The sequence below is a fragment of the Ictidomys tridecemlineatus genome, chromosome 2, assembly GCF_052094955.1.
Source record: "Ictidomys tridecemlineatus isolate mIctTri1 chromosome 2, mIctTri1.hap1, whole genome shotgun sequence".
NCBI lineage: Eukaryota > Metazoa > Chordata > Mammalia > Rodentia > Sciuridae > Ictidomys > Ictidomys tridecemlineatus.
The window spans coordinates 92,104,250-92,120,108 of record NC_135478.1 but is presented as its reverse complement, the minus strand read 5'-3'; the positions used below and the strand labels follow the sequence as shown (position 1 = coordinate 92,120,108).

At 47.1% G+C, this 15,859-nt stretch overlaps 1 protein-coding gene across 4 annotated transcripts in view; it reads right to left on the bottom strand.

The window, feature by feature from the left end:
* Window positions 1-89: 89 nt before the first annotated feature.
* Cfap251 (cilia and flagella associated protein 251) overlaps window positions 90-15,859 on the bottom strand; it is an 83,034-nt gene continuing 67,264 nt past the window's right edge. For 2 of the 4 annotated variants that reach the window (XM_078039244.1, XM_078039242.1), the window contains 2 exons: window positions 15,566-15,667; window positions 13,994-14,240 (listed from right to left, as the gene is read on the bottom strand). In XM_078039244.1, coding sequence (XP_077895370.1) covers window positions 14,140-14,240; window positions 15,566-15,667 — 203 coding nt within the window. In that variant the 3' untranslated portion in view covers window positions 13,994-14,139. Of the gene's footprint in view, window positions 1,189-2,126; window positions 2,163-13,993; window positions 14,241-15,565; window positions 15,668-15,859 lie in introns of those variants that run through there. The other 2 variants (XR_013434842.1, XM_078039243.1) reach the window with 2 other exon arrangements.

The following is a 15,859-nucleotide window of genomic DNA, read 5'->3' as shown; positions in this document are numbered from 1 at the left end:
GGAGCCACCCGACCCCATTCCCTGGAGGCGACGGGGGGCGCCTGGCGACCCCGACCCTCGGCACGCGGAGGGGGCGGGGACTCACTCGGAGGCCCGAAGGTGCCGCGGGGACGGCAGTCTGGCTGGGTGGCCCGCCGCGGAGGGGGCGCATTCCTGGAGCCAGCTTGGCCAGTGCCCTGCCCGGGGTTTGTGGCAGCGGATGCAATAATGCGAGTTTCCTGCGGTGCTCTTGACTTCTGAGAGTTGGAGGTGGCGATTCGGGACACGAGGTGCTCTTAGAAGAGTTGAGAGATACCGCTCTCTCCTGGCCCGCTGCTCTGTTTAAAAATGAGCCAGGACGTCGCTCTGCATGCTACGCCCGTTTGGAAAACTAGGGTTCTAGGAAAGGTGCCTGGAACCTAATGATTATCATCATTGTCACAGGGATTCTTTTCTCCAGAGATAAGTTGCCCTGTCATAGATAAGGTGAGGGGGTCCTCGCTAGGGCTTGTCAGAGGACCGCAATTTAACCGTAAGTCGCTTCTGACAGAAGTACCAAGCTTAGACCAGGTGCTGCCATTGCACACATAACGATAGAAGGTAAAATGGACTGGCCCGACCCACAAGGAAGACTTTTAAGGATCGTTCCATCTCTCCAGCCGCTAGGACGGAGCTCTGGAAGAATTTACTTGGGTCAGGAGAACCAAGTGCCATGTCTCTGTGTGCAGCTGCAGCTGAGCCTGGACCAGACTGGATGCCTGCCCAGATGGATGCTGGGAAAAAAGTGACCTAATGTGAGCAAGCCCTGTGCTGGAGATGAATTAACCCAATATCAGTCATTTCAGGGTAGGAAACTGAGTCTCAGGGAAGTTCAGGGTTGCAGCCATAAGCTGTAACCTATGACTCTCATTCATTCCAGTACCAAAAAGTTTTCCCTGTGGTTTTGGTTTTGACAGATATGGAGTGAGAGACCGTAGGCCTTTTCCTAGACATATCTTTTACCATTCTGAAATGCAAACTCCCAACATGAAAGTGAAGATAAGAACAATTACCTCAGAGAAGCATCCTGAGGATTTATGTGGGAAAAATTACCTGACAGCAGCCTGGTTCTATGTGCTGTGTACTCCCAGTTACTCCAGAGGCTGAGGCAGGAGGATCACTTGAGCCCAGGAGTTGGAGACCAACATGGGCAGCATAGGGAGACTCCATCTCAAGCAAACACAGTAGTAACAGTGGGTCACAAATCAGAACTCTCATGCTGTTGGCCCTTTCACTGCATCTAGACATCCATATGTGCTTTGGGCCACAGAGAACTTTTAAAAATATATATTTCTGGACTCAGTGGTAGAGTGCCTGCCTAGCTTGCTTGGGTTCAATCCTTAGTGCCACAAAAATAAATAAAAAAGAAAAGAACAAATAAAAAATGGTATACAAATCAATAGTTGTAGAATATATATTTATTCTTATTAGATGGGTTTTGTTATATTGCCCAGGCTGACCATGAACTCCTGGGCTTAGGGGAGCTTCCACCTCACCCTCCCAGATAGTTGGGACTATAGGTGTGTGTCACTGCACTCAGCTATATTTGATTTAAAATAAGACATCATGTCAAAAATATAAATACTATTCGATGAATTGATCAATGCATGTATCCACACAATGGAATATCAGTCAAAAGTCCTGACATGCTAAAACATGCTAACTGAAAGCAGGGTACACAAGGACAAAGATGGTATGATTCCAGTTATGTGAGTTATCTAGAACAGGCAGTTCACAAAGACAGCAGGTTGGTGGTTGGCAGGAACTGAGGGGAGGGGGTGACGCACAGTGACAACTAATGGGCATGGGGTTTCCGTTTGAGATGATGCAAAAGTTCTGAAACTAGATAGAGGTGACAATTGCATCACATTGTACATGTCTTAAGTGTCACTGCATTGTACATTTTAAAATGCTTACAACAGGCAGTTTGATGTTACATGTATTTCACAATCATAAAAAGAAATCCAAGCCAGGCCCAGTGGAGACACACAGCTATAATCCCAGCTATTCAAGAGACCGAGGCAGGAGAACTACACGTTCCAGGTTGGACCCTGCCTCCAAATAAAGTAAAAAGTGCTGAGGGTATAGCTCAGTGGTACAGTGCTTACCTAGCATGCATGAGGCCCTCAGTTCAACCTCTGAATCTGTAAAAAAAAAAAAAAAAAAGAAATACAAATATCCAGCTTCTCTTGAGACTTCTAGATCCACACACAGGGCCTCAAGTGCCACAGGGCACCAATCAGCTGGACGTGAGGAGCTCTGTGCCCTACACACAAAGCTGTCCCAGTCACCAGAGTGCTTATCCAGCCACTTGACTCATCTCTGGTACCTGTATGACGCCTGAAGTGTTTCTGTTCTTGATCCCTAAACCATACAGCTTCTACAAATGTTCTTTATAAATGTAGTTTGTCAATTTTTACAGTTTCTGTAAAAATTGTTTTACAGTTTATAATTTCTGGCCATGAGATATTTAAAATTATTTTTTCAACAAAGCATACAGTTGTTTTATATCTGGTGATCAATGATTCTAATATTTTGAAGTATCTGAGGATCTGTTTTTGCTAGTTCTTGCTCATGGTGTCATATTTCCTTGTTATATGCCTGATTATCTTTGACTATGCTAGATATTGTATTTATTTATTTATTTATTATGTGGTATTAGGGATCAAACCTAGGGCATCCCGTATGTTCAAGCCCTCTACCAACCTCAGTCCCCTTTTAAATTTTATTTTGAGACAGGGTCTCACTAAATTGCACAGGCTGGCCTGGAGCTTGTGATCCTCCTGCCTCAGCCTCCCAAGTAGCTAAGGTTACAGGTATGGTGATATACCACCACTCCTAGCTTGGACACTGTATTTTAAAATTTATTTATAGGGATAATTTGAGGCCTTCCTCCAAAGATGATTGACATCTGTTTCTGCCAGGCTCCTGAGGTCACTGCTAATGTGGGACTACAAAAATCCAAGTTCAGGGCTCTTGTGGTTCCCTGACCACCCAGCTGATGCAAGTGCAGGCTGTGCAGTGGCGGAGACTGGTTCGCAGACAGTCCTCTGAGGGTGGCGTCTATAATGTGCTATAGCTGACTTATGGGCTTGAGCTTCTAAGCTCTGTGTCCAGGGACTTCAGGTTGAGAGTTTGAAATCATCCACAGTGGGAATATTTACATTATGGAAATTGGAACACTGTATACATCAGGACCCTTCTTCCCCAACCCTACCCAGAGCTGATTGTTGAACATTTGCCAGCTTATCACACATTGGGGAAACCTGACTGGGGGAGGTGGCTCCCAAATTATTATGGAGGGATTTCCCACTGGGTGTGGGCCCCTGGGTTGTAATTTTCTGACCTCTCACCCCACAAAACAGTCAAGTTCAAATATGCTAGGGTTGGCAAATATTTGCAGGGTAAACATGGCTTCCTTGCTGGATTATCTTTTAGCATTATCCCCCCCATTTTGGCCTATTAAATTCTTACTATTTTGTCAGCACATGGTGGCTTTTAGCATGTTTTCAAATGTTCTTCCTAGCTGTTTAGTTACTCTCACCTTGAGAGTTACTCTGAGCAACTATTTGCCAGAAACTAGGATTCAAACCATCTTAACATATTCTAGACATGTTAAGAACAAAAGATGCTGGGCATAGTGGCACACACCTGTAATCCCAGGTACTTGGGAGGCTAAGGCATGAGGATGGTGAGTTCCAGCCCAGTCTGGGAAATTTATGATAATGTATGATAATTTATGAAAATAAAAGATAAAAAGTGCTAAGGATGTAGCTCAGTGGTAGAGGGCTCCTGGGTTCAAACCCCAGTACAAAAAAAAAAAAAAAAGTAGAAGATGATTCCAAAGTTACAAAAGTGTGTTTAGTTAAACAGCTTAAACGCTCACCTCATCTGTAAAATGGGGATGAAAATAATCACACCTACCTCATAGGGTTGTTATGAAGACTAAACACAATATTTGTCAAGCACTTGGAACAGCGTGGGCACAAAGTAAAGCTAAATTCAGGACCTGTGTGATTGCCAGAATTAGGAAGGCCCACACTAGAGTCTGAAGTCAAACTACTCTCCTACCCTGGGTTGCTAAATTCAACTCTTATTCCACTTCTGCCATTGAGCGTTCTTCTGGGTGGAGGCTGGTGCACCCCTGTGGGGTGGAGGAGGTTTCCATCTCTGGAGTAGAGATGTGTAATTGGGAGGATACTGCAGGCCCAGCTTTGGGGCTTCTCTGCAGCCTAGAAACTTGCAACAGCATCAGCAATGTCCCTTTCATAAACAGAGGTGCTCTATGGTTCTGGGAGCAGGTTATTAGCCAGGCCTAGCAAGGGGGAAGAGTGTGCAGAGAAAGCTCCAACCACAAAGTGGAATAGAGTCCCTTCCTTTGAGAAAGGGGCAGAAAGATGAAATAGACCATCCAAGCCACTCCCCACTTTTTTTTTTTTTAATACCAAGGATTGAACCCAGGGGTACTTAACTGAACCACATCCCCAGCCCTTTTTATTGTTTATTTTGACACAGGGTCTTGCTAAGTTGCTTAGGAGTTGCTTAGGGCCTCACTAGATTGCTGATGCTGATTTTGAACTTCAGATCCTCCTGCCTCAGCCCACTGGGATTATAGGCGTGTGCCACCATGCCCAGCGCCACCTCCCTCTATTAGGAAAAAAATAAATAAAAGCTAAAATCAAGTAGCCACATGCCCAGTTAGCAGAGATATGGCCAGAACCAAGCTCTACCCATAGTGTGGTCCCTGGGCTTCCCCATTCCGTATGCACTATAGTGTTGACAGTTTGAAATTAGTCACTGTGGGGCCAGGTGCGGGCCTGCAAATTGCAGCAGCAAGTTGGAGACTGAGGCAGGAGGATTACAAATTCCAGGTCCACCTGGGCAAATTAACAAGATTCTGTCTCAAAAATCAAAAAAGGGTGGGGATGTAGCTCAGTTGTAGAGCATGTGCTTAGCATGTGTGAAGCCCTGGGTTCGAGGCTCAGCACCAAAAAGCAAAACAAAAACCAAAAGAGATAGTAGACAGGAAAGGCTTTGAACGACGAATGTGTACGAAGATGAGGTAATGTCACCCAAATGCTCTCTAACATTGAATGATTAAACACAGAAAGTCTGGTCCTGACCCAGTAAAGGTAGAATCCCTCCACCACCAGGCCTGGTGAGTTCTCAGGTTAGGAATCTAGGAGCTGCCTGCATCTCTCTCCCTTACTCTCCACATGTGCAGGTGTTTAGACTCTCCAGCACACAAATGCCCTTCCTAGTTCTGGGTGAGCCTTTGGCGATGGGGACAAGCCACACTACAGAGCTAAAGGGGCCCATCTGTATTTTCACCCAGGGATGGGTATGGTTGGATGTCTAGCTAGTTGATTTTATTTTTCCAGTATTGGGAATTGAAATTAGGGGTGCTCTACCACTCAGCTACATCCCCAGCCCTTGTACTTGTTCATTTTGAGACAGGGTCTCGTGGAGTTACCCAGGCTGGCTTTGAACTTGCAATTCTTCTGCCTCTGCTTCCTGAGTAACTGGGGTTACAGGTGTGCATCACCATACCCAGCTAACCAGTTTTTTTTTTTTTTTAATACTGGGGATTGAACCTAGGGGCACCCACCACTGAGCTACATCCCCAGCCCTTTTTACTTTTATTTTGAGACAGAGTCCTGCTAAATTGATTAGAGTCTTGTTAAATTTCCGAGACTGGTCTCCAACTTTCAATTGTCTTACCTCAGCTTCCCAAGTCTCTGGGATTACAGGTGCCCAGCTGCTAGTTGATTTTTTAAAGTAACAGTTTTATTGAGCACTTCATAAAGTGTATCCTTTTAAATTATGTAATTTGGTGGTTTTTAGTGTATTCACAGTTATACAATCATCATCAACAGCAATTTTAGAGCATTTTCATAATTCATCAATGAAACCTTGTACCCATTAAGCAGTCACTCACCTTCTCCCTCCTTTCTAGCCCTTGTCAACCAATAATCTACTTTCTGTCTCTCTTTTGGATTGTGTTAGCTTTCTGTCACTGTGACAAAATACCTGACATAAACAACTTAAAAGAAGGGAAATTTTACTTAGTTCACAGTTTCAGTCCACGGTCACTTGGCCTCATTGCTATTGTGTCTGTGATGAGTTAACACATCATGGTGGAAGCATGTGGCAGAGGAAAACCTGTTCCCCTCATGGTGGCCAGGAAGCAAAGGAGAGAGAAAGGAAGGAGCTGGGTTCCCAATATCCTTTTCAAGGGCATGTCTCCGTGACCTCACTTCCCCTACTAGGCTTCACCTTCTAAAGGTTCCACCACTTCTCAGAAGCGCCACAGGCTGGTGACCAAGCCTTTACCACATGGTCTTGGGGAATGATGCAGATCCAAACTGTAGCCTAGATGTGCCATATAAATGGGATGACCTGTGTGGCCTCCTGCATCTGACTGCCTTCACTTAGTATGTTTTCAAGCTCCTCCATGTTGCAGCATGTACCATTTCTTCATTTCTTTTCACGGCTGAGTGATATTCCATTATACAGACACACCACAGTTTATCTTTCCATTCATTGATGGACATTAGGTTATTTCTACCTTTTGGCTATTATGAATAATGCTCTTGTCAACATTAATGTACAGGTTTCTGTGTGAATGTGTATTTCCTTTCTCTTGGCTGCATACCTAGGGAGGGAATTGCTGGATCATATGGCGATTCTGTTTAACACTTTGAGGATCTGCCAAACTGCTTTCCAAAGTGTCATTATTTCACATTCCCAGCAGCAAGAAATGAGAGGCTTCCAACTTTCCTACATCCTCGTTAACACTTATTATTGTCAGTCTTTTTTATTTAGCCCTCCTGGTGGAGGTAAAGTGGTTTTGATTTTCGTTTTCATTTTTGAGGGAATGTAGGGGCCATAGAGAAGGGACTCTCCACTGGGGAGACAGAAGTGGCCACTGGGGAGCCTAAGGGGACTGGAGGGTTGAGTGCATATGGAGGGGGTACTATTGCCACCCCAGGCTTCTCTGGCTCCTGCCTATTAGAGAGCTTGTCTCTTTAGACTCTCCACTGAATCTTTGAGCAACCTGATAGTCTTCAAATAAAGCCCCTTTCCACTTGAGCTAATCAGAGCCAACTTCTATTACTGCCAACCAAAGATTATGATCAATATCACATTTAAGCTGCCTCTTCATCTTCATTAGTCTTACTCTTCCCAAATGCTACTTCTCCTACTGCAATCCTTGCCTTCCCCTGAACTACAAAATAGATTCTTCACTATTTCCCGCTTTCCCCCGCCAGCCCCCACAAGCCCATCACCTAGCCCTTTACCCCTAAAATGCATATTTGATCCTCATCTCCCCCTTCACTTGAATCCAGTTTAGCCTCCTTGATTTAGTTCTTCAGGACATCCATAATGTAACCACTGGCTCCTTTGGTTTGCTCCTTGGGCACCCCTCAGAATGGCTTGGGATGCCTCAAATATCTCTTATTCCCTCCCATCCTCACTCCTTCATTTCTGTAATTTCTCCTCTGCCATCTGTGATCTTCTCCTCTTCCCTACCCCACCAGCGCTGTGTCTGTATCATATTGCAAGATACTATAGTGATGATTGACAGGCCTGCTTCCCTTTCTACAATGTAACCTTCCAAAGTCAAGGACCATGCTCTGTGTCACATTGTATCTCAGGATTCAGCACACCAAGCAGCACACAGACAGCTGACACTCAGTCACTGTTCGGGTATCTGGAGACCACAAGTTATTGCCATCTTGTCATTTCTCCTAGCACAGAGAGGTAGAGGTGACCAATAGGACCTTGTGGGGTGGGGTAAGCTGCAGGCATCTGTTGCAGCTGCGCCTGGCAATCACCAGTGACTCTGACCTGATACACACCTACTGAGAAAATTGCTGTTGATTCCATTTTCAAAAAATGCTGTGGCTGGGGTGTAGCTCAGCATAGAGCATGTATTTAGCACACGTGGAGCCTAAGTTTGGTCCCAGCACGCCCACCTCACATATAGCTGCAATCCCAGGGAAATTCAGAGGGGTGAAAAGACATCCCTTCAAGGACATGAGGCACATGCCCGGGACTGAAACAAAATGCGAGCTCCTTTACCTTCGGACAGCATGTTAGTCAGTTTTTCATCAAAATATCTGACAATGACAACTTTTAGAAGAGGAAAAGTTTATTTTGACTCATGGTTGCTGAGATTGAGTCTGTGGTGGGGCGACTCCTTTGCTCTGGGCCCAAGGTGAGGTAGGAGGACATCATGTGGGCGGGTGTGTTGGAGGAAGGCTGCTCCACTCAAGGCAGCCAGGAAAGCGGAGAGAAAGGGGGAGGAGCCATAGGGAAGATGCACCCTTCCAGGGCACGCCCCCAGGGACCCACCTTCTCCAGCCGCACCCCACCTGCCTGCAGTTACCACCCAGTCAGTTCTTCAAACTAGGATGGACCCAGTACATTGCAGCCCCATAATCTAATCCTTTTGCCTCTGAACATGCCTGCACTAACACAGGAGCACTGGGGACACCTCCTATCCACACTGGAAGAACACACCAGACAGGGCTGGCACCGCCTGTGACTCGTTTGTGGTTTTTCCTGGGATTCTCCAAGTGACAGCCTACCCCACATCAAGGCTCTTTGCCTATAAGAAAATGAGAATGGCCGGCTTTTCCTCTCAGAGAACTTGGCCGCCTCCTTTCTTGCTGCCCCTTTCACACATGAAAACATTCAGACTCATGGGGAAGAAGCACACGGCGGGGGTGATGAAGGAAGCAGAGAGATTGGAGATCACTGTGGACCCTGCAGGCCACCTCTGGATCCTATGGAACCCCAACTTGAGGATGAGTGATTAGCACAAGCTCCCTGAGAGCTGGCCAGCCCTGCGCAATGCCCAGCAGCTGTGAGCGGACCATGAGTAAAGTCAGTTGCTCTTGGATGATAGATGAAGAAATGAGAGGGGCAGTGGCTATCCCTGAGCAGGACGTGTTCCCCTCTCCCCATCCTCTCTGGGTGTGACACCGGCATCTGTATCTGCTCAGCTCCAGAGCCTGGCCGGGGACCTGGGGGCCCAGAGCAAACACGCTGAGCCACGGCTGGGTGCCAGGCACGTCCATGCTCTACGAACGGTTCATCAAGAGCCTGTGCGAGTTGTCGCAATTAAACTCAACCCACCCCCCTCACCAAGGAAAACACCCCAACTTGCTTAAAAGAGTGAGAATTCACAAAACCAAATATCACGTTTATGGGGATGTGTTTTGTGGCTTCCAAACTATGAAAGTAGAATCCAGGAGAAGAGGGGAGAGAGAGTGGTTTGACCCTTTCCTGTCAGGGAGATGTGGGTCCTGGGCCTCCCCATTGCCACCTCTTGGCACCACCAATTTCAAACTCTCAAGGAAAATGAGGTCACTGGTGGACAGTGGTCTTACTTTTTTCAATTATTTTTCCTTTTCTACGGTGCTGGGATTGAGGCAGGGCTTTGCACGTGCCAGGCAGCCCTCTCCCACTGCGTGAGACCCCAGCTGGACAATTATCTGTCTGGGCCTAAAGAGTCTCACCTGGGCGTGGAGAAACATCCATTGTTACTCAGCAAAGGCGAGGGCTGCCTTGGTGGAGGCATCCATTAAGGTCACATGGAAGGTACTGTGTCCACACGTCTTTTTGTTGTGGGTGCTGGGATTGAACCCAGGACCTCACACGTGCTGAGCACGCACTCTGTGTCCCCAGCTTCTCTGTATTTTCTCTCTTTCTACCATTTCCTTTTCTCCTCCCTCCTTTCTGTCCATCCTTTCTCTTTTCCTTCATATTCCTTCTGGCTGAGGTGGAAGAGGGTGGTCACATGACATTGAGTAGGTGGCAAGGTGCCGTTGACTCCCAGGGCCCTGGTCTGTTTGTGACAGTCAATTGTGAAACAGCTGCACATGGGGAACTGCGGGCCAAATCCCTAAAGGATATGATCAAGCAGAAAACACCAGGCTGGTTCAGCCTGAGGACATGTGCTTAGAGGGGGACCCTTTTGGTTTGCATCACCTTGAAGCCCACAAAGGCCAGGTTTGTGCAGAACAGACAGCGAGGGGGGGCTGTAGCATCAGCTTTTTCTGGAGTGTTTGCAGGAGAGCAAAGGCGCGGGAAGAGGTGGAGAAGAATCTGGGAGAACTGAGTTAGAAAAGTGGCACAGATTTCACCCTTCTTATTTTGGAATTTTTTGATTTTACTTTATTTATTTTGCTGTACTAGGAATTAAACCCAGGGGCCCTCTACCACTGAGCTACTTCCCCAGTTCTTTTATTGCTTATTGTGAGACAGGGGGTTGCTAAGTGGCCCAGGCTGGCCTGGAAGCTGAGACCTGCCTGCCTCAGTCTCCTCTGAGATTACAGGTGTGCACCACGGTACTCAGCTTTGGAGTACTTTTAGATTTCCAGAAAAGTGCCAAGATAGCACAGCATTCCCACCTGCCCTCCGCCAGCTCCCCCAAGGTGAACAGGTCTCACAGAAACATGGTGCATTTACCAAAACCAAGAAACCAACACCAGTGCAGATCTGCATTTCACTGGTTTTCCCAACGATGTCCTTTCTCTGTTTCAGGAACAGATCTGGGTTCCCAGGTTATGTTTAGCTATCATGTTGTCCTTACAGGTTCTCAATCTTTTATCTTCATCATAACCTTGACACTTTTTAAAAAAAATATGTTATTTTTTAGTTGTAGTTGCCACAATACCTTTATTCTACTTATTTATTTTTATGTGGTGCTGAGGCTTGAACCCAGGGCCTCATATGTGCTAGGCTAGTGCTCAACCGCTGAGCCACAACCCCAGCCCTGACCTTGACACTTTTTGAAGAGTAGAGGCCAGATATTTTACACAGATTTATTGTATTTGTAAAAATCTGTCAGAGGGCATGGGTGAGTGAATTACAGCTTCTGGGACAAATCCGGGCTGAGGTCTGGTTTTGTGTGGCCCTCAAGCTAAGAATGGCTTTCACATTTTTAAAGTGGTTGAAAAATCTAGCTGTTGTTGCTGGCACACATCTGTAATTTGAGCAACTTAGGAGGCTGAGGCAGGGGGATCACAACTTTGAGGCTAGCCTCAGCAATTCAACAAGCTCTTGTCAGAAAGTTCTGGGGGGTTCTGAGGATGTAGCTCAGTGAGAGAGTGCCCCTGGGTTCAATCCCCAGTACTGCAAAACTAAAACCAACAAAAAACCTTTAATAAATCCAAAGAAGCATATGTCATGATACATGGAAATCATCATGAAATCCAAATTTCAGTGACCATAAATAAAGCTTGGATTGGAAAGCAGTCACAGTTACTCTTTCCTGTAGTATCTAAGTGACATTTGTGCTATGACTGCAGGACTAGGAAGTTGTGACAGAGACCATTTGACCCAAAGAGCCTCAATATTGACTCTCAAGCCCCTTATTGAGAGCTTGCCAATCCTGGTGCAGAGGGCCCTGTGAGGACCTGAAATTCACTTTGATTCAAAAGCTAAGTCAACTGTTAAAAGAGGACTGAAGTTTCAAGTTCACTCATGTAATGATTTCAGAGGAACTTACTCAGGGCCCATGGTCAAAACTAGGAGAGACCTTAGTTTGAGCAGGTGTGAAGCAATGCTTAAACTCGGGAGCTGGGAGAGGTTAATTCTCTCCAAATGTCTTCCCCGCTCTCCAGAACAGTCTCTGCCTGTGATAAGAATAGCTGCTGTCAGATTTGGAGCACTACCCTGTGCCAGTATTGCTTTATTTGCACTGTCTCTTTTAATCCTCACAACCACCCAGGAGTTGTTCAGGAGGAAACTGAGGTTGAAGGGCTCAGCCACCCGCATGGGGCACAGAGAGCCATGAACGACACAGAACAGGAGCCCAACTGAGTCTGCGAGTCTGCAGTCTCCACAGTGGCCACCCTCAGAGGGGCCTGGGGTGAGGGGAGAGGCCTGGGGCTGGGGGAGGCTCTCAGTGCTTATGGAAGGCCACTGCTAGTCCCTGTGTTCCTGACCTTCAAGTAACAACCACCCAGAGGCCCTGCTGTCAACCGTGGTCACTTTATAAAAACATCACAATGTGCTTTTGGGTGGTATTAGTGGTTGGTCCCTAAGTCTTGATACATAAGTTCAGTGACACTGTCTTTTGTCTCTTTGTTGTCCCCTGCTGTTGTCTCGGCTCTGCCATTCCTGTTGTTGGAGACTCTGAGCTTTCTGTGCTGCCTGTCCCCTCCCTTGGGCTAGGGTGCTGATGCCCAGGCTCTTCTCTGAGGCTGGGCCTGTCTGGGGTGGGAAGAGCAGGGACCTTCAAGGGGTTAAAAGGGGACACTGTCTAACTCTGCCTCTGTCAAAGAAGTCAAGAGGCAATAAAACCAAGGCCCCTGCTGATAGAGGTCTCAAGGTGGGAAGGGCCCTGCCAGGCTGGGCTGGAAGTGGGCTGGGAACGCCACTGATATCCATCCTACAGTCGCAGCTATTTTAGCCTTCCTAGAAGAACAAACATAACCAGGACTTCGCCTCCCTCCACCATGGCTGGATCAGCCCAGAAAGAGCATTGCAGCCTGGGTTTCATAGTGGTCCCAAACTCTACCAGGTCCAACTGATCCCGGTCAGCTCTGCTCAAGACAGCTGTTCCAATATATGTAGTTTGATAAGATCAAAATGGAAGGGCACCAGATTTAATGAAAGAAGCCCCTGATTGGTGTCCATGCTTGTCCAATTCTGAATTATTTTTTAAAGAGAACAAGAAGTCATTCGTGAGTTTCCTGTTCCCTAAAATGTCCCTGGAAACTTTTTATCTGGCTTGGTAATATATCTCCTAAGTCCTTAGCAGCTGCAAAATTGATGTATAAAGCTTGTTTTTATTTTTGTGCTTTTTTTAAAGAACAAAATGTAAACGAGGTTGCAGAGCCCTGGTGACATGCTCTAACAAGCAGGCGCCTACAGAACCTTGGCTCGCACCATCTGCCCCAAGGTCGCTGTGACACAGCCTGGTTTGGGGCAGATGGTTCCTTCCGTTCCATGTTCCAGGGTGTTCCAAAGACTCACTATGCCAAATTTTCAACTGGACACGAGGCAGTGAGAAGGCTCAACACAGGAAGTGGCAGCTGCTGCTGCTGGGTTTCTCTCCTGGGGACTGCTCCTTAGGAGAGTGGCACTTTGTCTTGGTGCTGGTTTTTCTGGGAAATGCGCAGGTTGGGGTGTGGGTGTGCTGGACTGAGCACGCTGGATGGAAGCACTGGACATGTTTGCCTGACCAAGGCCTCAGAAACGATGACAAAGCTCTAAGATCAGAACCTAACCTTCCTCTGCTTACACTGTGATGCTGTGCTATTTCTGAGGCCAAAATACCACTGTGAACTTAGTGATGATGTCCCCTACATGTCCTTGGAGCTGAGGAACTAGCCCCTGCTTTTGCCCACTATCTGTCCTGAAGCCAAGCAGAGTGTGAGGTGGTGAAGCGACCACAACCCTGCTGGTTAGTCTGAGGTGCAAGGGGAGGTACTGGCCCGCAGGAGTGGGGCTGCACGGGGCTCTGGCCCAGGTGCAGCACAGGGCTCCAGCTGCTTCTGTATTCCCTCTGGCAGTTGCCACCGGGGATACGCATGGCCAGTGGTGCTCATCTTAACAGCCACACACAACTGCTTGGGTTTTTGCTGAGAAAATGCCACAGTTGGTGACTCTCAGGAGCCCAGAGCACCCAGCACCTCCTCCCCAGCTTCACAACAGGCAGAGCTGATCCATACTGAGTCACATTAGGCCAAGGGGCCAGGTGACACTCCAGGGGAAGGGAATAGGGCCACTGACTATCATTTCCCTGGACCACTCATGTCAACAGGAAGGTCTGTTGCTGGCTGAGACCCGCTGTATCCTATGCAAACCCATCCGGGAAGAACTGCCTTAGATGAGGCACGAAGACAGTCCTCGGTGTCCAGCCACCATGTACACCCAGCTGCTAGGGCTGTTCTTGTCTCCGCCCACTTTTCTATTTCAGAAACACTGGAATGTCCAACTTAGCAAATTCCAAAGCTTAAAAGAAATTTTCTTTTAATGTCTAAATGTTCTGAAGATTAGAGTGGGGGTAGGGAAACAAACGCAGAAAAAGTAATGCTTCTTGGAAAATGCACGCACAAGTCCTTTGTGCTTCAAACATTCCTCACAGCTTCACTGACCATATCATCCAGAATCCTCTGCAATGGTTAAGCCAAGAATTTCAGTCGCAAATATTTCCGCAGTGATTTCGTCTGGAAGTTCTTCTTTGAGGCAAATTTTTGAGCCTGGCCAAACAAGAGGAGAAAACCAAATGCCTTCCACTAATGAGGCTTCTAACACAGAGGACGTTCCAAAAACACAAGGGGAGACACCAAACAAGAGCAAGAGGTGCTCTGTGCTGTGGTTTGACTTTGACCTTTGAAAACCACTGGATGGAAACCAGTTCAAATCTCTCCTTTACCCAAATCTTTGCAATCTTTGATAGAAACCCTTGACCATCATTGACTGTTTCAAGATTCCTAGAAACAAAAGGTAAATATCTAATGATCGGGAAAGCCATGTTCTGAGATCCAAAGTACACAAAGGAATGGGTAGCCATCAGATACCGAATTCCAGAATTTTCTGAGTTCAGGAACTTTGTTAGATTCTGGGGGAGGGGGGCTGGGGTTGTGGCTCAGTGGTAGAGTGCTTGTCTAGCATGCATGAGGCACTGGGTTCGAACCTCAGCACCACAATAAATGTAAAATAAAGATACTATGTCCACCTAAAACTTAAGAATAAATATTTTTAAAAATTTAGATTCTGGGAATGGACAATAAAAGAAGGTGTGGAATTAGGGAGACAGGCAGGGAAACTTTGTCACAGTACGTAGCAGCCCTGACCACTGGGGCGTGTTGTTGGAGACATTCCAGCCCAAGAAGGCCCAGAAGGGCTGTTTGGATTGTTCCTCCTGAGTGTAAGTTCAAGCAGCGTTTCAGGCTAGTGGACTAAAAGGAGAGGGTGGAAAATCGGGGAAGGCCAAGAAGGAGGATCCCATTTACTTATTTATTTATGTACTTGTTAATTTATTTTCTGAGTGCTGGGGGAGCAGGCTCTAGTATGCCAGGTGACACTAGGCCAGGGCTCTAACATGGAGCTACACACCAGCCCAAGACGGTCCCGAAGCACTCTAATGTTCTCACAGCTTGAAGCTGGGCTTGTGCCACCACCAAGCTGTCGTCTCTCCTTATCTGTGTCTCCCTGTCAATAGTCTTGTCTTGAAGCCGTTGCCACACTGCACCCTCTACTAGTGGCTGGTGTTCACCCGCTTAACGCAGAAACCCCTTGACTAATGGGATGAAGAACAGGTCGGTGAACTAAAGGGAAGAGCAAGGCCAGGAGACACAAAAGGACAGCAGAGGACAGAGGCAGACGCTCTGGTCGGCAGCCAGAGCCCCTGCACACGGCTCCTCATTAATTTATTCAGGTGGGACTCCCAGCAGGCTGACTTTGTGGAGTGCACAGTCTTAAGGAGAGTGGCTTGTGCCAGTCAGGAGAGATAAACACACTTAAGTCTACAACAAATTAGTAAGCCACCAGCTGCATGCCCAGACAGAGCAGGCCCCAGTACCTTTGACAGACGAGGCCGCAGGCTCCGATTTCCACCCCTCAGGATTCAGGCCAAACAGTGTGGCAAAGCAGTCATGCATCTCCTCCTCTGTCATGTGCTCACCTGGGCGTCAAAGAGCAAAAAGAGGCTTTTCAGCTCTGGGGGCCAAGCACAAGATCTGAGTTTGGGATCATCAAGCCAAGGTCTCAGCTTCCACTCTTTAAGGTGTTCAGTTATTCTGCTATTCTCTTCTCTTTACACACAAAACACTTAGGAGAGTCCCATTCACTGTCAGAGCACTTCCTCAAGTGATGT